This window comes from Gymnodraco acuticeps, unplaced genomic scaffold, assembly GCF_902827175.1.
Source record: "Gymnodraco acuticeps unplaced genomic scaffold, fGymAcu1.1, whole genome shotgun sequence".
Lineage (NCBI taxonomy): Eukaryota > Metazoa > Chordata > Actinopteri > Perciformes > Bathydraconidae > Gymnodraco > Gymnodraco acuticeps.
The window spans coordinates 633686-654552 of NW_022990764.1; the positions used below are offsets into that span (position 1 = coordinate 633686).

General features: G+C 40.2%; 2 protein-coding genes across 2 annotated transcripts; one reads left to right on the plus strand and one right to left on the minus strand.

Annotated features, from left to right (window-relative positions):
- Positions 1-2074: 2074 nt before the first annotated feature.
- LOC117556861 (gastrin-releasing peptide receptor-like) lies at positions 2075-5908 on the minus strand. Its single transcript, XM_034232420.1, has 3 exons — positions 5511-5908; positions 2735-3086; positions 2075-2389 (listed from the first exon to the last, which is right to left on the minus strand). Exons 1-3 carry the CDS (start codon positions 5906-5908, stop codon positions 2075-2077), a joined length of 1065 nt encoding a protein of 354 aa, XP_034088311.1.
- A 3566-nt stretch (positions 5909-9474) lies between these two features.
- Positions 9475-20720, plus strand: xk (X-linked Kx blood group (McLeod syndrome)). The gene is made up of 3 exons (XM_034232384.1): positions 9475-9893; positions 16467-16729; positions 18690-20720. The coding sequence occupies exons 1-3, from the start codon at positions 9649-9651 to the stop codon at positions 19613-19615; spliced, it is 1434 nt and encodes a 477-aa protein (XP_034088275.1). The 5' UTR covers positions 9475-9648; the 3' UTR covers positions 19616-20720.
- The last annotated feature ends 147 nt before the right edge of the window (positions 20721-20867 follow it).

Here is a 20867-nt window from a genome sequence, read left to right on the forward strand (position 1 = left end):
AATGTTGGCATTCTGTGGAGCCACAGTTCACAGTGGGATTGTGTTAAGGGTCCAGGTTAGTTCAAGGCAACGAGAATTTCAAAGTAAGACTCGCTGCTGGAACTGTATTGTATTTGTTCTCATCATTGGCTCAAGAATGAGAGTGCTATGGATCCACTGAGTCTTTGTAGATATATATAAGGTACGGGAGACTCAAAAACTCACAATCAAATGCTTTGTCTCAACTTGTGAGAAAGAAGGTGTTAAACCATGAGCCGCAGTCTGTACGTTTCTCCAGGGATACACAGGCTCAGGGTTCACTAACCCTGGTCAGTGCTTCATGCTTCTAGACTTCTCCAAACTGCACACCTGCAATCCATCCCTCCTCTGCTCTGCACTGTATCAGATTCTTCATCCATTCATTCAAAATGTAAAGCAAACATGGTGCATCACCTGTCTCTTGAATTGTGTCCTCAAGTTCTCTCTCTATACTTCCCCAGCCACCAGCTCCCGTCTTCTTTTCGCCTCCACCAGCCAGACCTTTCCCCTCATCCAACTTCATTCAATAGAACCCAGTAAATAAATATTTTCTTATCTTATGCATTCACGGAGTCTGTGTCCTGCATTCAAATTAAATCTAATTAAATTTACACCTCTGCTCTGAGCTCTGACCATGTGTGTTGGAGTGGGTAAAGGTCAGATATGCAGAGTCTTCCAACTTGCAAAGATATATCCAGCAGAGCCCTTTACTTTGCAACAGATACGCAGCAGAGACTTTTACTTTGCATGGAGATATGCAGCAGAGCCACAGAATCTCAGAAACCTGATAGGTTACAAAAGGTTTTATGTTTTTGTTCATTGAGATGTTACTGCCTAAATGTTACAATCACAAAACCCCTTTCGAAAAGTTATGGCCACAGGAGCTCATACATCTCGATAAAGTTTTATTAGATATAAACATCAAGATATTCATGTGAAGACAATTCAAAACAACACTTCACACAGCAGTTATAGTACATACATTGTGGCTTCAATATAAAACCACTATCTACAATATAATACTAAAGCTTAAACGATTAGATTAATCCAAAATTGGGATATTTTGTAGACTTTAAAATGAATCAACAATGAGAATAATTCTTAGTTGCAACTCTCTCTACATTAGAAAGCCACATTAAACACAATTTAGAAAGTACAAAGATATGTATACATACAGAGGTACTGCCAACCAACATTAAATAGCACACAATTTAACAGGAACACGTCTATGTATTTTGACATTTGACAATTCTAATAACTCAATATTTCACAAATGTCCCATAAAACTTCTCTACTCTGCACAACAGCAGATGTTCAGAATATTTGACAAACATCAAATGTCAGATGGTCTTTCTGCTTTATATATATTTAGCTGTCATTTTTTAAAATAGAAACATGCACCACAAATCTAAGGTCGGGCCTCTCATGCATGGTTTCCACTGCAAATGACACTTGATGTAATCTGTTTTTTTTTTTTTAAGATGATGAAAGACTAGGAAAAGCACGTGCAGTAAACAGTCCGACCATATGGGAATTGAAGTGGGGACTTGCTCATGTGGTTAGGCCCTATACACTTAGCTATTAGGCACCAACAACTACATTTATTTTTACACAATCATATACATTTTAGAAAGGGCCAACAGAGAAAACTTTTAAATGTTTTATCAAATATTAACCTCATGCAATGATAAAATATATTTTCTCTACATGTTTGTGACATCGTCAAGCGACTTCACATCTGCAGTGCTTGCATAATAAAGCATGACACCTTTCTAGACGTGCCCACACCCTGCAGACTCAACTCCTATGTTCCAAGACACTCAAACACACCCTGACTATGTTCGACTGAGGTCATCCCCAAACAATCGTCATCTATCCCTCTCCTTGACCCCCTATCATCCCACCAAACGCGACCCAATCTTTCTAAACCGCTAGCAATTCACACTGAGGTTGTCACTTCTAAAGCAGAAGTAAACATGTGTGAGCAAAGACGCTGAACATGCCTCCATTGCTGTGAAGCACATGTGTAATCATGTTAAAGAGGACACCGTTCCTTTCAGACGGTGGTGATGTTGGTGCTTCCACTGTTTTGACTGTTGAAGCGGCTGGGGGAAGTGCAGCACAGGAGCTGCTTGTTGAAGTGTTTTCTGAAGCTTTTGCTCATCAGGTAGAGGGCAAATGGGTTCACACAGGAGTTGGTGAAAGCCAAAATGCGAGCGCACACACTGGCGATGAAGTGGCCCAGCGAGGTGTCCACCAGGTCGTAGTGGTAGGAGCGGTACAGGTAGAGCACGTGACTTGGCAGCCAACAGACGGCAAACAAGCCGACAAACACCAGCACCGTTTTGGCCAGACGCTTTCTGGACTTGATCTGCCGGGAGAGTAGAGAGAGAAGAAATTAGCTTGTGTCTTTGATCTACACTGAAATATCTCAAAAGCTATTGGGTTGATTGTCTTGTCATGGTCCTCAGAGGATTAATCTTAATGATTGTAGTGTCACCTACATTCCTTTGTATTTGTTCACTAAAATATGATGGTGCAGCAAACGTCATAGCTGCTTAACATCATGATAGCATTGCCATTTTTCTATCCTCATTGAGTTTTGCATGTCTAAGGATATCATATAAATCAGTTTCTCTCAGTAGGTTGACCAAATATGGTTTAGAGAGTGGTTTCTCTTTATAAATAAGAAAAAGGATAAGGAACCTTCTCAGACCTGTTTCTGGAGGTGCAGGTTTCCTTCAGCAGGGATTTCCACGGAGCTCCTGACCAGACTGTGAGCAATGAAGCAGTAGTAAACAGATATGGTGAAGAGTGGGATGATGTAGAAGATGAGGAAGAAGGCAGTGGAGTGGATTTTGGGGTGCAGCTCCCCCGCGCTGGGGTAAGGGGCACAGGTCACAAATGTCTCGTTGGTGTGGCTGGTGGTGAAGGTGTGCAGGTCGGAAAACACAGCCTCAGGGATGGCCAGGCTCATCGAGAGCAGCCAGATAGCCCCCGCTCGGAGACAGATACTCCGAGTAGCGCTGGACCTGTGGATGTCCAGAGGTCTGACTATAGCTCTGTACCTGAACAGAGAGGAAAAGAATATGAGGAGTATTTAGGCAACATTTTGGCATTGTGTGGAAAGACTGTTTGCATAAAGAAGTCAAAATAACTGCTAAACATACAGTATGTAATTGTTTAGAGCACCTCCTATTACTGAAAAAGGATCACATACTTATTTTATTCCAAGAAAGATTTACTTTTATTTATTTACAACACACACTAATAAACAATTCTATAGATGCATCAGTGTTAGCCAGCTGATTAATATTCAACTGCAGATACAAGTTCACTTTGATAGCTCATCTGACAAAATGAGAGAGAAAATGTAATTAGTCTTTCATCAGGAACCACAGTCGATTCTTTTAACCCCTTGATAGTTTGAGTTAAAGATCAAGGATGAGGGTTTATGAATCATTACTGATATTTAATGTTTGTTTTTGCTTCGAGAATCTAAGTGCTGCTGAGAATAAAAGAAGATCTCTTTCTGCCCTTCTGTATTTTTCGAAAAATGTATTCTCTTTAGGTTGATTCATCTTCACCAGGATACCGTAGCTCTGCCCTTCAATTAAATTACCGTTGTTCTATGGGACTCATGAAGAAGGAATAATTAGACTAATCGTCACTGCCAGTGCCTGCACATCTGTGCTTAGACCAGTGTTACTAAAGAGACGATTTCTTCCCTCGCAGTATCTGAATCATTTTCAGAGATATTATCATTGTGTTATTCTCAATAAATAACCAGAGATTAGCAGTGGCGGAGCTGGGGGGTGGCCACCCCCAGCTGAATCCTGGCCACCCTATTGGCCACCCCAAACACCCTCACCACGGGGGCCCAAACAATTTTAGAACATTAAGAAAAAAATAAGTAACCTTTCATCATTCATCAATAATTAACATTAATATAACGTTATATTGATAATGTACTCACTAAACTTACAATTCATTTAACTTGCCACTTAACATATCTGAAGGGAGACTGGAATACAATATATATATCAAAACAAAAAGCTAACGTCTCATTTCAATTATACATTTCAAACACAGTATTTTCCCACATATTTAAGTTATATTCATTTGGATTGATGCATTCGTGTTGAGAATGCTCCATTCAAAAATGTTATTATTAAAAAGGCATTTACACCATAAAAGATGACTATTGAGATCTATTGTCAGGAATGTTAGTCTTATGTATGGCCAGAGGGCAGGACCTATAAACACATTTACTACCCAATAGCATGGTGAGGCTGAACAAAAGGACCTGTTGACTATGTAAATGTAGTATTTAAAAAAACCCATTTACTGACTTTTTTGGATAGCTTAAAGTAATGTTGTAAAATTACAACCGGGGGCCTTACAGGGTTAAGGGCTATTGTTTATTGTTATTTACTTTAAGATGTTTATTCTTAACCAATCATTTAATTTAAAAACTCTTATTTAAATGATGTGTGTGTGTCTCTGTATTCCTGATGATACACTGAGAGAATGAGCTCATAGGGCTGCTGATCACCATAAGCTAAACAGTCTGTATATATTGCATTACATTTGTATAATGTAAGCTTCGTTGTTATTTTGCCTGTGGGAATAAGAACAAAAATAGTTAGATATACTGAATATTATTTGATCTATTCCACCACTAGCTTAATCCCAAATAATGTAGAGGTGTGTTGTAGGTGCCTTAAATAACCCTGTAATGTATTTTTATGTTCATATAATAGTGATTTCAATGCCACCCCAAAATGATCACTGGTTCCATCCTGGCCACCCCACTGAAAATGTCCTGGCTCCGCCACTGGAGATTAGATAACAGTGTGAGAAAATAAACACATTTTGATGTACTTTCTATTTTTTTAATCTGTTAATCATCTTGAAAACCAGTATGGGTGTCCCTCAATTTAACAGCAACTCAAAAACACAAGAATACACTTTCCCTACCAGAGGACATTATTGATGTAAAGTAACTACTTTACTCATATAATGTAATTTGGATGTACTATACTTCTGATATTCAGATTAAGATTTGATAAAGTATTTCTATAATCAATAAATGAATAAAGCATGATCTATAATTAAAGGTTAAGATAAAACAAGACTGCATTCCACTGATATTATGATAAGTATTTCATGGGGGAAACAGACAAATATCTGATAACGGATTTGGTCTGTCGGTGGATTTATAGTCATTTATATACACAGTCATTCCAAATAAAATGTGCAGATAACAGAACAGCCAATTTGATAAATAAACATAAACAATCCAGAACATTATAAAGACGTTCATAAGGGGGTAAATGTGTGAGCATAAACATAACCCTATAGTCCTCATGTCATGTTGCATCAGTAAATGCCATTCTGGTTGTTATATTAAATCTAAAGAAGACTCACGCTTTAAGGATTCAAGAAGAAGATAAGCTAATAACACTTTTATAAAAGCATGCCTGAGTTACCGGTCAGCGGAGAGAGCAGTGAGGGTGAACACGGAGACTCCCACCGAGCTGAGCTGGATGAACGGGATCAGTTTGCATCCAACGCGGCCAAACAGCCACTCGTCCACCAGGTACCGGCTGGCGTCCACCGGGGCGCAGGTCAGCAGCAGCAGCACGTCCCCCAGAGCCAGGCTGGATAGGAACAAGTTGGGCACCGTGCGCATGGACTTCACCATCAGACACGTCCTCATTAACGTGACATTCCCCACCAGACCCACGAAAATGATGATCCCGTAGACAGCAGCGATCCCGATGCCAGGGAGCCAGATATGGTACTGGTGCTGCTCCCATGTGGAGACATTCAGGACCGGATCCCCGCTGTCCTCTGGGGCTGTGAAGAGTGAACCCTCCAGAGACATAGCAGCCGGTACAGGTAGAGGTGTTTAATGGGGAAGTCTGGTGGTGTCTACGGTTGCCTTTGTGACTGTCTTTATATACTATGGGCTATGACCCCCTGCGTCTGCGTGCGTCATTCACGAGCTTCATGCTGTCAAAATGATGGAAACATGTAATGTACGACTTATTCTTTCTTGAGGCAAACTCTTGTTAAACATAATTGAGACTTAATTGATGCACAAATGTCGCGGAGAAGTCCAAAAATGCGCAAAGTGGTTGCCTATGATTGGATAGATTTGGAGATGCCTTTTCTTGAGGGTATAGCAGTGCTTTCAACGTAAGTGGACATTGTATGAAGTTGGTTTATATTTGAATGGGCATCTCCAGCAAAGGAAGGCAAATGACCTGTTGCTTGAGCAACTTCAGCATGCTCTTGTACCTCCTTGCTGGTGAAGAAAAAAAAGATCGTTTTTTACAACTTCCTTGACCCCTCTCAAACTCAAACCTCATCATAAAAAATACTTTTCTAGTTCTTGAAATGTAACAATAAACTGCACTCAGCGTGACAATAGTGACAATCCAAGTAAATCTGCAGTACCTCAGGCTTCTCTGCCCTACAGTAAGCAGTGGTGGAAGAAGTATTCAGAGCTTTTAAGCAAAAATACCACAGTGCAGACATGTAGAACAAAAAGTAAAATTACAAATGGTCCATTTCAGAAAAGTGTATGTTATGTTGATTAATTATAATTGGTGATGCTTTTAATGTGTCCATTCAGCTGGTAATGGTTTGTACTATTTTCTTTATATTGCTGGGTAAATTTCACTTAGGGCTTAATGAAATGTAACTTTACATAATTTAGCATAATATGGCAGAGTATAATTATAAAGTAGTAGAAAATGGAAATCATCAAACAAAGTATTGGTATAAAAAAGTACTTGATTAAACATAGTATAGCCTAAGTTAAAACACAAATGTATTTTCTAATTATTTGATTAAAATAAAGTATCAATACCTTCAAAGGGAACTATGGTTTGCCTGTCATCATTACCTTATTGTCTGAGAGTATCTTATGTTGGTAAATTGTAAATAATCAATCTTCATAAAAAATCACAGCCAATTTATAAAGAGCTGCACAACCTTGCTGTGAAGAATGTTCCTGCTGACCTTCAATGCTCACTTGAAAATAAAGTGAGGTGTGGAAGTAAATGTCAAATCTTTGAAAAACATTGTGTTTTTTTATTTCTGAACACATTGTTGAAGGTCCCTGATACACACTGCAGACTTTATTTGCTTGTGCATCAGTTTGTGCCAATTGGGCTCAAAATCATTTCCTCATATAAATGCAAATTAAGTTTCCTGTATCAAAGCAGGAGATAACAGAGATGAAAATATGCATCTCTCAGCATGACTTAAATCATTTTAATTTGCCATACTCTTCTGTAGCCAAATATGAACAAAATGGCTGAAGAGTTGGTGATTCTCAAAAGTATTTCCACCCAAAATGCGTATGATGTGACCGAAAAACATTCATCAAAGTAAAATGGCTGCTTGGGCTAGAACCATGCTTTTTTTTCTGAACTCACAAACAGGAACAGAATCTAGAAGCTGATACTTATTCTACTGTCTGCTATTTCAAGTGTTATGTGGATAGATGACGTTGAACTAACTACTTTTTTCAGAGCTCTGAGCGCAACTGCAACCACTTCTGTTCTCCCTTGATGTTGAAGCGACCTCCTCAACATCTCTCTCTCTCTTTCCATTATCCTCAGACTTCATGTTTTTCCATTTCAAAATAAACCCATAGAAAAGTCTTTGTTCAATTTGCATTCATTTCCCTTTTAAATGGTCAGAAATTCAATTAGTTATAGTCTAAAGCTGACATCTGCACTGGCATTCATCGTATTTCCATCTGCATTATGTCTTTGTGATTGGGGAAAATAAATCTCATTTCAAGTTAAAAGGTGATTCTAAACCTCTTTCACACTACCTTGACTAAGATAATTACATTTTGGAATTGACCCACAGTGTGACCTGAGTAAGGAAAACATACAACACATACATCTGTATATTTCATGTGCTTGGGGTTAAAAAAACAGCAATGAATCATGTTTTACACTAGGAAATTATTGTGTGTTTTGGTTGGTAAAACTTCAAATCTGCGAAGAGGCTGGAATATAGGTTATTCTTGCCAACATAGAAAAACATCTGGCACAGTGCATGGTTACAGGTTACAACAAGTACAAATAATAAAGAAATGAACTTAAAGTATCAAAGTAAAAGGACTCGTACTCGTCCCTGGAGTTTGACGTATTATCATTTATGACATTAGTAGATTGTCCAATTTCATGTGTTGTATTTTGAAAAATATTCAAATGTTAATGTATCATCTTAATATGCAAAGTAACTACATCTGTCAGATACATATAGTGGGTTAAGATGACGTATTTTCTAAACGTACAGAAGCAGATAAGTAGCAGAAAATGGAAACACTGTAAACTATACCGCAAATGAGCCCTGAAATGCTATTAAGTAATTGGGCTACATTTAAAAAAACTCCCATTTAGATTAAATCAATTGATTGCATTTGTTTACTAAATACGTTTCTTTCAGCACCATGGACAGAAGCCTGCAGTCCGACAGAAGACTGCAGGCTTCTGTCGGCATCTGCTGGTCAAGACGCTGAGCTGAAATCTGAGAGAAAAAGGAAAAGTTTTGATTTCTTGGAAAAACATTTGTTCTTGTAATGAGTTAACCCAACAGGATTGCACCCAATTAACCAAACGTTTTCTACTGTAGATTAACTGCTAATTAAGCTAGCAAATACTCTAGCTGTCTGTAGCTAATGTGTTGCTACAAGTTAAACCTTTTACAAGAGTAAACCAATACATTGGTGTGAGGATTACTTTTGTGTATTTTAGTTGTGTGGTTTATGTGAATAGATACTAGAGTACCGTGTAATATTTCTTATGTAGGACTTTTTTTATTGATTTTTCACAGGTGATTTTTAATATAATTAATTCAGCAGCTTGTCAACACCTTCGCAAATATATCTGTTACTGGAACAACTTATTAAGTTATTTTGAGCAAGTTTATGGAACGGGTTTCCCAGTTTTAGCAATATTTGGGAACATGTTATTTGGGGGAAAGAAGGAACAAAAATATAATCTAAAAATCTGAATTCATTGGTCTAAGTCTAAGAGCTTTACAATTAAAGGAGAAAAGTGTCCTTCATTGAAACATTTTACATATAGAACAAGAATGACATAACCATTATTTAACAATATCATATTGCACCATTATATTTTAATAAATTGAGAAAATGCAGAATATGAAGGAACACGTTTTAAAACACAGTCTGACTGATAAGATACAGCTTTTCGATGCTCCTGAACACACCATTAGTGAAGTAACCAAGTATAGCAAGTAAAACACAATGCAAATATTGGAAATAGGGTCTCTGTAACCGTAAAAATAAATATTGTCTGATGAGTAAAAAACAACGATCGAGTGTCTGAGGCACAGTAAACACATACTGTCTGCAGGGCGTCTCTTCTTACTTACGGGCGCCCCCTGCAGACTCTCTGCGGGACAACAGCTGCGTGTGAAAACATCCTGCATTCCTCAACTCTGCAGTTCAGCGGCGGGAGCCTGACTGGATCAACACCTCCGGCCGGAGATCCACTGACCGCCCGGCAGGGAGCCCGGTATGGCCGCGCGGACCCCGAGCCAAGCCGCGTCCCCCAGATGGCGGAGTGAGTGAGGATGCGCCTCCCCAGCTCCATCTTTGTGTCGGTGTCACTGTTCACAGCTGAGACCACGGCAGCGCTGTACCTCAGCTCCACGTACCGCTCCGCCGGGGACCAGATCTGGCAGGGGCTCACGCTCCTCTTCACGCTCGTGCCGTCCGTGCTCGTGCAGCTAACCCTCACCTTCATCCACCGGGACCTGGGCCGGGACAGACCGCTCGTGCTGCTACTGCACATCCTGCAGCTCGGACCCATCGTCAGGTCAGGGCTGCCTTGTTTATTTCTCTTTCATGAAGATGCCATGGTGGCCCTAATCATCGTGTCACGTGACCAAACATCTAGGTGTCCATGCGTAATTTGTGTGGTTAAAAACCAGCCCGGCCTGTTTGCACATAAGCTGTTAACAGACGGTTTGATTAATGCTTTCGCACATGCTGTTGTTTTCATTTATTCGGCCTTTTGTCTGCCTGTATGCTGATGCAGTGGATGTGTGTGCGATATAGTTGGGAAATAAAACGCTGATCAATATTCCTGTCGATGTACCTGCATAGCCACACAGCTGGCAGCCACCACTGTTTTGTAGGCTCCTTTCAATAAGATCTCCTCCTCCCCCTACACAGTTTAATCATCCTCAGCTGGGTCTGATTTATGCATGGCTGCTCTGTCTGAAGGGACATTGAATCACACATGAGGAAGAAGGGTTTCCGCTAGGATTTTTTCTCGCCGGTCAAATGTCCGGGCAGAATTTATTTTACCGGATACATTTGAAACTTACCGGTCATATTTCAATAATAATAATAAGAGTTATGTAGCAAAGTACATTATTCAAAAGTTTACATTAACTTTGAATAATCACACGGGAGAAACGGATCCTCTCTTTTCCTCTCTCTCTCCCTCCCTCTCTCTCCTGACAGCCCGTCAGTTTCTCATGCAGCTCGCTAAACAGTGGGCGGGGCTTCAGGTGATTATGCAGAGCTGCGTGTCTCTGTGAGACTCAGCAGCTGATCTGATCTCTCTCTCGCGTCTGGTTATACTTCACTCGCGTTTATGTCCATATCGATCAGATCCAGCTCTCCTGATCGGCCTTTATAGAGAGCACCGATCAAACTATTAACAGTGAATATCGGCCGATAATGACCGGTGGCCGATCTATCGGAGCATCCCTAATTATTACCAGACATTTTGACCGGCAGGTTTTTAATACATTTTACCAGCTAAAAACCGGTAATTACCGGCTAACGGAAACCCTGATATATATATATATATATATATATATATATATATATATATATATATATATATATATATATATATATACACAGGGTTGGGTTGTAACGGAATACATGTAACGGCGTTACGTAATCAGAATACAAAAATCAAGTAACTGTATTCAGCTCACGTTACATTTGAAAAACGAGTAATCTGATTACAGTTACTTTCGTAAACCTGAAGTGAATACATTTTGGATTACTTATTGGAATTATTGGTGGAAAGATTTCCTCACAACATTTAATATTCATTACTAAAGGTACAGCCGAATCATCACAGCCCACAAAACCTTTTACCGCCGCAGATGGACCAAAAAGCGTTTGAAAAAGAATCGCGGGTCCGCTCAGTGAAACAATAACAGCGAAACATGGAGGAACACAAGTCTGCGTTTAAATCGGGTGTGTGTGGTTAAAACACATCAGCCTGCGGTCGCTCTTTCTTTAGCCTTACTAATGATTATTTCTGAAGGTAAACACAGTGAAGGCGGTGCGTGAAAGGCACTGCGTGCTCGTCTTCTCAGAGGCTGTGTTAACCCTCCCGCTGCCTCCTGGTGCTGCAGAGATTTCATGAAGTGAAAGAGGTGTTCCTTCTATAAAACAGCTGCGGGCAGCAGATACTGTGAGTGTCACGGACATGAATTCATAGATCAAGGCAGACTGGTGCACACACTCTCCTGTTTTGCCAATCCGGTGCTTAAACAAATATAGCTCCACACCCCTGGCCGTAATGTCCTTAAAATGTAAAAGTCCGAGTTTGACATTTTAATTCATGTCCTGCCAACACTGGCAGGACAGAAGGCGACACGCTCGTTCTAAGCCGTGTCCCTCACTCCTCACATCCCAAACTGCATCCCCAAAAAGTTAATTATGTTGTTACATCGTTTCAGATGTTGTGTTTCAGTTGTGCTCTTGATAAGCCATTAAAACAGTAAAAACACATTCCTTTTGCTTTTTGTGTCTCCTGTACACCAAAACATACCCATCTGTGATGGAAAAAGAAAGTAATCCAAAAGTAATCTAAAAGTAATCTGATTACGTTACTTTTTTAAGACACGTAACTGTAACTGTATTCGGATTACTTTCCGAGCCATGTAATCAGTAATCAGTAACTGATTACATTTACAAAGTAACCCTCCCAACCCTGTATATATATATATATATATATATATATATATATATACATGGTGTAAGCCATGGCCTGACTTGGATGGACCATCTGCCTCAGCTATAGGAGCCTAATCCTGCCTGATGTAGAAATAACTGGATGAAAACCCATCTCATCTTCTGTAAAGTAAACTGATCTGTCGATTTGCCGACACTTGGCTTATATATATTTTTTCTCCTTCTTAAGATAAATAATTTGAGTGCATTTTCAAGAGACCGTCAGCTTTTCATGTGTAAGAATTTGCTTCGTTTTGGATGTCAAGGAGTCAAGTGACAAAATAATTGTTGGATGCAGCCCCGATGCAAAGCCATTTTTCAGTAGATTTATTGAAAATGTAGGTGTGATTGAGTACAAAAAAGGATGGCATATGGCAGCAGTTAACATCAAGATCACAAACAAAACATTGGATGCCGAGTAAAGATAAAAAGTAGATGAATACAAAATGGGAAACTTTTTAGCTCCCATACACTTTATTTTAGTGAAAGAAGGCGTCAATGGACAACATGACAAAGAGCAAGTCACCAAACTAGTTTGATCTATATGTGTATAATTCCTGATAGGAATTGATACAAAGACAAAATGCATAACCAATGCCTGGGCAAAACACAGAAGAGAGTCCAGTTATTAGTAGGTTCAAATAATAGTTCTCAAGAGGAAATCCCATTTTTTAAGTTAACATTGTAATACATGGTGCAAAGATGCTGTCACTATTCAAAAGCTGGATTTTTCGTTTGTTAAAAACAAAACATGTTTTAAATGTGTATATTTCCTTTATTACTGGACAAAACAAGCTGTTTGACTGTAAACATTTTGGCTTTTAGCAATCAGTTTTTACTAGTTTCAGACATTTTACATACCATGGGAATAGTACATTCAGTTTATTAATGATCATTTAACTCAGTTAGTCAAGCTAAAATGTAAAGTGTGCAGCTTTTCTCTGTTCTTATTATCATAAATTCAATATTTGGATTGTTAGTTGCACTTCTGGTTTAACACCTCATTAAGATCTGCCGAGTACAAACTTAGCAACTGATAGAGACGGTTATATCTAAATATTCATATTTGAGTTTTTTACGTTAGTTGTATTCCCCTGGAGGACCAGTTGAACACACGTCACTCGCAGCATGTTGACTCCCTGCAGTCTGACCCGTCTGCCTGCTTCCCCTCGAGTGTTTTTCAGAAGATAAATGTTCAGACATCTTTCTTTAGTGAAGAGCAGAACTAAGAATAGCACATGTCGCTGCCGGCTCCTTATCTCCAACAACACAACCAGGGAGGGAAATGTTGTCCGACAGCTGCACTTCCTCTTCTATTCCGCCCAAAACAACACTTCTTCTAACATATACACATTCCCTATCATTAAGGGCCATACCAGCAGTGCTTAAGTAAGTTCCTTAAGTAATTAGATATCTTATTGTAGTTCCTTATAAGTGTATGTTTTTCAAGTGTGATCACTTCTTCTTTTACAGCTCTAAACAGAAGTGGACAATACTGAAAGTACATTTCTTGCCATGTACAAAAGAAACGCAAAGTAAATGTACTTTAGCCTTTTAAAGTCTCCCTGCACTCACAAATACATTTAGCTTATAATTACTATAGTCTTAAGTACCATTGCAGGGTTATGTATGTGCAGAGTTTTAAACTAGGATCATATCAAATCTGAGGTCAAGACAACTACGAGCATGACGTGACTTTTGACATCAAACCTAACTTAACAGCCAATTAGTTTAAAATGAAACTAACAAAAGAGATATGTGTGCACCAAGTCTGGGATTAAACATTTCTGGGAGGTAGGCAACATTGTGAGTCCAGCAATTACAGTTGTAATATTTAATTAATCACGTTTTTAATGAAGGTATAAAACATTTGTACTTTGTGGAAAACATATGAGACACACATTATGTCCTCTAAGGAGCCAGATTGTCATGAAGCTTGGTGGAAGGGTGAAGCATGGTTCAGGGAAGAGCCCATGACATGTTGGAGTGGGTCCAAAGCATGGGGCGGATAGAGGCAGTATTTCCCTTGTGGAAATGGTCTTGGGCGTAGGTCTGTGCTGAGTTCCCTTATAGTTATTCAATGCATAGTCTTTTTTGAAGTCCTAAAAGATATTTCAACAAGCAATATGGGAAGTCTTTTGTCACTAGTAACAAGATGTTAAGTCATCGCTGACATGGCAACATTTAAGATGATGTGGTGAAAATGTTAGCAGCGGTTGCTGATTTATACATCAAGCTGTTATGGAGCAACATTATTGTTCCTTGGAAGTGGTGTTTGTAGCCACCTGGGGAATGTTAGCCCAATAATCATGTATTCTCTGTTTCGGGTTTCTCTCTCTTTTGCTGTCTATTGCCCCACTACGTTCAGAAGCTAGTCTCTAATTGTGTCTCCCTGCTGTTTTTGGCAGAGCAGATCATATAACGTTTTCAGAGCTTTCTTACTGAAAACAACTGTCTTCTGCTGCTGAAAACTCAAATATGAACTGTGAGGGTGTACCAAACTGTGAGGGCCAAAAAAACAAACAGATTTTAGATGCTTTAAACCTTTTTTTGACCTGAAGGAAACTCTACAGTTGGGTCATGATTTACTTCGAGTGACATCTTTACCTGCAAGTAGAAACTGATCTAGTGTTAAATTGAAATAAATAGCTGGCAGCTACTGTGAGATACGATATCTGTCTGTTGTTTGCACCCACTCCATCTTAAGAGACACATCTTCTCTACAGCATGCTGAGGTCAGCAGAAACGCAGCGTGTGACTGATTTCTATCTCTTCATCCTTGAATGGGATTTTGGTATTTTCTTTAACATCTGAAAAGCTGCTGACTCACTCAAAACCTTTCCACTTTTATTTATTTATATTATTGAATCAAGTCACTGATGCGTGTCACTCCAGCTGATGCAGCAGTCTGTCCCGCAGCACCCCTGGGTGTAAATCCTCCTCCCTCACTGTTGTATTGCCTTGAACTCACCTCGACCTGACTTACCCTGACAGAGAGCTAATTGCTGGCGTACATGTACCAATAGATAATAACGATTGATAATACCTGTTAACGATCCCCTCCAGTCTTACTAGGCTAGTTCTGAATCCATCAATAATGCATGGAGCTCTATTGAACTTCATAACTAAAGCACCAAGAGCTGAGTCCATTAAAGGGAGTAATTCATCAAATCCATTAATAGTTTAAACATGTTACCGTGACAAGACATTTCATTTTCCAGCTCCCCAAATGTGAGTTTTTGTAGATTTATATTTTGGTTATGGACTGGTGTTCTTCCAGAATGCGGAATCGACTTGTGCTCTTGGAAACTGTGACGGCCATTGTTTTACCATTTTCTAATATTTTACGGACCAAAACACATATACAAAAAAAGTAAACATTAGTCAATAATGAATAGATTCAGTGCAACAGAATGCAAAATATAAACAAAATAACTAAAATGAACAAACGATTGACATGGTTAAGGTTATGTAACCAAGGAAAACAAACACAGAAAGATTGGAAATGAATAGATGAATAAATAAATACAAGTGCATCTCTGCCCACTAAACCACCCTCCTCCCTTTAAAGAGCTGTTTGATGGACGTCTTCCAGGGAAGCCAAATTATCTTAAATAAATACTATTATCCTTCAGTGCTAACTCAATTATCTACTGCTGCAGGGTACTCTACGAGTAATCTGGCTGAAGCTGTACTGAGAGTATTTCAGATGTTTTCCAGAGTTTAAGTAAAATAGTTGATTTGCTGTCATTGAGCCGTAAGCAATTGACTGTCTATGAGGAACACTCTGTTTGATCAGCATCTATTATAAATTACATTAAACAAACTGTACCTAAATGTCAGAAATTACATTTCTCCCCCATAGTTCACAACATGTTAGAAATAAGATTTCCAATGGCCAACGTGAAAAGGAGGAGAGATGACCGCTAGTGTGAATGTTTCTAGGAGCACCTGCATGTTGATTCAACCCTAAGGAATTGTCTAATCTTCAGTGAATACACTGAGCAGGATTATTTAAAGAAACGTTGTTTGTATATCAAGTAGAGACAAGAAAACAATGAATGTCTGTTGACCATAAAAATGGATTTGAAAGACTTTTTGAGACAGAATTATTGACTTTATTGTGATTTACAGGCATACATCGACTCTAAATAAGAGAGGTTCAAGAACAAGTCTGTTTGTAAACAGTAGTATTATCATATTTTTCAAAAATGTATACATTTGAATAACTATTTTAATGAGATCATGTTTCCCTCATTGTAGTTATATGATTGACTTTGTGCCTTTCTATCCTACACTGGTTTATGATAAATACCTGCAGGAGGACTATTAATCCTGAGCTGTGCTGTGTGTCCTCGTTCATTCTGCCTCTCTGAATGCTCTCCCTCTTGCGTTGCTCCCGCAGGTGTCTGGAGGCGTTCTGTATTTATGGCAGTGTGGGCCGTGTGGAGGAGCCGTATGTCAGCATCACCAGGAAGAAGCAGATACCTCGCGGGGGTCAGTCTGAGGAGGTGGAGCGGCAGGTGGGGCAGGCGGAGGGGAAGCTGTTCACACACCGGGCAGCCTTCGTCCGCTCCTCTGTCATTCAGGCCTTCCTGGGGTCGGCCCCCCAGCTCACCCTGCAGCTCTACATCTGCGCCCTGCAGCAGGGGGTGTCCATCGGGAGAGGTGAGGAAGCGTGTACTTTAATGTGTCACATTTTAATTGTCTGGCCATGCGTTACATCAATCCACTTCACCGTGTGGGCTGATCAGCTAAGTGCCATGTTTGACTTAAGAGGATGGTGTTTTCATGAGTCAAAGTGGTGTTATGTAACCGCCTCTCTGATACCTAGGATGGCACATATGGTGTTTCCCTCAGCCAGTCGCTGCAGAACTGGCTGTCCAACTCTGTGTAGCAGCCAGCTTTTATTTCCCTTCTGAGAGATTTAGTAAGAGTTCACACAAAGTCACACCAGGACATCTGGTCGTCGAACAAGGACAAGATAAAATATGTTATAATTACATAAATCGTACTTCCTCTGCTCCGGCGGTCTGACACTTCTATTTCACGCTGACCGGTTTAACGGCCTCCATTTGATGAATGGGAGCTTGAAGGTCTTTTTAAAGGAGAGCGTCACCAAAGCCCATATGTACATTATAATCATTCCTCCTAGTCATATGAGCAAGTAAAAGCTACCTTAAGGATGGGTTTTCAGTGATGGTGCTCCACAGTCCTGTTTTAGTTTATCCAAAGCTAATATGAAGCTATTTTTATGAGTAGAATCATTCATCCACAGTTTCAGTCTTTTAGTCCCAAATTGTCTCTTTTTGTTTCGATCCCTATTCTCTGCACATGGACACATTAAGAGTTAATGTTATACTAAAGAGACTGAATCAACTAGAGTCTCATATTTACTTTACTTAATCTTTGGAATATATACATTTGTGATATTCTCCCCCATATGTCACAATGGAAACGTGTCTGAAATAAGACTTGTAATGTGAAAAACAGGAGAGACTACAAGCAAAACTAGTGTGAATGTTTCTACCATCAGGAGATTGTTTGTTCTTCAGTGAATACACTGGGCATGGTTATTTAAATACACCTTGTTTATATATCACGTAAAGACAAGCTGAGAAAACAATTAAGGTCTTTTGACCATAAACATTTATTTGAAAGACTTCTTGAAACAGAATCATTGCCTTTTTGTATGTACAGGCATACATAAGAGGTTTCTCAATTCTTAAATGTCCCCTCCTCGACTCCTATCCTCGAGACTTAGTCCCGCCCACAGGAGATGCGAGCGGAGGACTGAGGAGGCGAACCGAGGAGAGAGGAGGGGAAGCAGCAGGTGGTTAGAGAAATGAGAACTCCTCTCCTCTGAGCGGTCATTTTAAAGAGACGTCCATTAATGGTGACAGGAGGCACAGCAGCCCTCTGTCTGATGGACAGATGTGTTCATGACGACTTATATATTTACTTTGATTCATTGAGAGTGCGGTATAATGAGACAATAACAGGCTACAGATGCGGACACACACACACAAATATATTTATATAAATATATACAATTTCAGAATCAAACAAGTATGAGAGCACTCTCATAATAACGTAACACAATCAGAGACTGGATATATCCCCCCCCCCTCCTCTCTCTGGTCGCTGAAATGGGGAATTGAAATGACGGGCCAAAAGTTGTATTTACAAGTATTAAAAGTAAGCAGAGGACACCAAACCAACTGAGACCCGTCTGTCCGCCGCATCTGAAGCGCGCTGAAATTCATTTTCGGGTCACTACCGGAGGACCGAGGAGTCGAGGAGGGGAAATTTGAGTATTGAGAAACCTCTATAGACTCTAAATAAGAGAGGTGCAATAACAAGGTGTGATAAAAATAACGAACATGTCAAAATATGGTATAAAGGTTTTCTGCTGAATTTGTGTGTTTGTAAACTGTATTATCATATTTTGAATACTTCTCACTGAAGATTTGTAAATGTATTTATAGACATCTGTGTAATTTTCAGGTATTATCTCTTCATATCTTTTACCAAAAATAGTAGTAGGCTACTCCTCTGACACGATGCATGTAATGGTAATCAGTGAAACTCATATTTTGTCTTGATATTTCTGTCTCTTCACTACCAGGCACGCTGATGGTGATCTCGCTCCTGTCCATCGTGTACGGAGCGCTGCGCTGCAACATCCTGGCTATTAAGATCAAATACGATGACTATGAAGTGGACGTCCGGCCCGTGGCTTATATGTGCATTTTCCTGTGGAGGAGCTTTGAGATCGCCAGTCGGGTGGTGGTGCTGGTTCTGTTCAGCTCTGTGCTGCAGCTCTGGATCCTCCCTGTGGTTCTGCTCAACTTCATAGTGTTCTTCTTCTACCCCTGGATCCTGTTCTGGCTGAGCCACTCTCCGTTCCCTGAGAATATAGAGAAAACTCTGACCAGGGTGGGAACCACCATCGTGCTCTGCCTGCTCACCTTCCTCTATGCCGGCATCAACATGTTCTGCTGGTCCGCTGTGCAGGTGAAGCTCTGCGACCCGGACCTCATCAATAAGTCCCAGAACTGGTACCGCATGGCCGTGTACTACGTGCTGCGTTTTGTGGAGAACGCCTCGCTGCTCCTGCTGTGGTTCATGTATAAAACTGAGGTGTACAACTTCATCTGTGCCCCGCTGCTGGTGCTGCTGCTGCTGCTCGCCTACGGCATCGCCATCTTCTTCATGCTGGTCTTCTACCAGTTCTGTCACCCGTGTCGGAGGCTCTTCTCCTCCAGCATGACCCAGGGCCTCTGGACCTGCTCCTCTCTCCTCTGTCTCTCATGCAACTCTGCTTCACCACAGAACAGGCCCACAGGAAAGTCACCATGTCCCCCCACACGTAAAGAGCCAGCCAATGACGGAGCCCAGGACACATCCAGCGACACCACCGACGACATGCCTAACGAAACAACGTATGACATGCTCAATGATACAGTCTGCGACTCTCCCAATAAAGTGAGCAACAGCATCTGTGTTGGAATCAACGGGGACATTAACCACAGTGTATCCTGCAACGCTTAAAGCACCACAGCTGTAGGACGTGCCATCCAGAGGAGCCACTGACAGTTATCATACCCTCTGTAACTTTTTAAGTGCCACGTGAATCTCTTTGGCGAGTTGAGTTGACCCCTTTTCATTATGTCCATCTCAACTCTGTTTTCTACCACTGTTAATCAACAAGAAGCTAATGTGTTCTATACCTGGAAATGCAACGAAGAACCCTTCATCCTGCAGCCTTTACTATAATAAAAACACGGACAACACAGTTACTTCTCACGCTTTGGAGACTGTGTCCACATATATGCTGTATTACGGATCCCAAGGCGCCATGCATATGACTTTATTGTATTTAGGATCTCTATTTGGCATGGAGGTGTGCACGTTTGAAGCATCAGATGAACCTCTGCGGGGGGGGGGGGGGGGGGGGGGGGGGGGTCTGTTTTGTACAGGGTGTTTTCTGAACCCCTCCCTCTAGTTTTATGGCTGCAAGCAATCAGCTTTTTTACTCCTTGATGAGAGCTTTATCATTAACACGCGTTGCTTCTGTGATGTGTCTGTGCTTGGCGAAGAGATGTGAATATCAACATACTGTTTTAAAGTGCTCGTTCACACGTGAACTGTAACGTCTCAAGCATATTGAGTTTTGCACGTTTACAAAAATGATATAAGTGGCTTTGGTTCAACTGTTGAACAGAAATGGCTGCAGTGATGTGAAATGCTTTGTTTGGATATATGTGCTTTTCTAATTCATACTTATTATGTCCGTCAGCTCTGTGTCTGTGCGTCTCACTAGATAGAATATTTACACCAAATGCACACTGAAATAGTTTATATCTAATGGAATTTATTTTAGTTGTAACCTGTATCTTTGCTTATTTTCAACCTTTATTGTGAAATAGTGTGTGTACAAGGGAGAGAATGCCAGTGTTGTTTGTTTTTGCACCTAGTCCTTTTTGCAATGTATCTGCAGAGGGATGAAAACCTCGGGTATCAAACGAGTGCTCCTTATGTTTGTACAAATTAGATGAGCCAAAAAAGATGAGAAGTCTATTGTACACAAGGAGCATCCTCAAAAGAACAAGATAAAAGGCATTAAAACAATAATACATTTATATCTATATGTGAACATTCTCAGATTTGTCTTATTTTCAGCCGAAGCAATATAGTCCTATTCTGACCTCTAGTGGACAGAAAACCAAACTGCACCTTGAGTACCTTTAGTGTCCGTCACATTCAGTTTGTAGGGATCAACTCTCATTCGGATGCAACAACT

Coding starts and splice junctions, on each gene's coding strand:
- xk (XM_034232384.1), top strand. CDS start 9,649: ATGCGCCTCCCCAGCTCCATCTTTGTGTCGGTGTCACTGTTCACAGCT. Junction 9,894..16,466: donor CAGCTCGGACCCATCGTCAG/GTCAGGGCTGCC, acceptor TTGCTCCCGCAG/GTGTCTGGAGGCGTTCTGTA. Junction 16,730..18,689: donor GGGGGTGTCCATCGGGAGAG/GTGAGGAAGCGT, acceptor CTTCACTACCAG/GCACGCTGATGGTGATCTCG.
- LOC117556861 (XM_034232420.1), bottom strand. CDS start 5,908: ATGTCTCTGGAGGGTTCACTCTTCACAGCCCCAGAGGACAGCGGGGAT. Junction 3,087..5,510: donor ACTGCTCTCTCCGCTGACCG/GTAACTCAGGCA, acceptor CTCTCTGTTCAG/GTACAGAGCTATAGTCAGAC. Junction 2,390..2,734: donor ACCTGCACCTCCAGAAACAG/GTCTGAGAAGGT, acceptor CTCTCCCGGCAG/ATCAAGTCCAGAAAGCGTCT.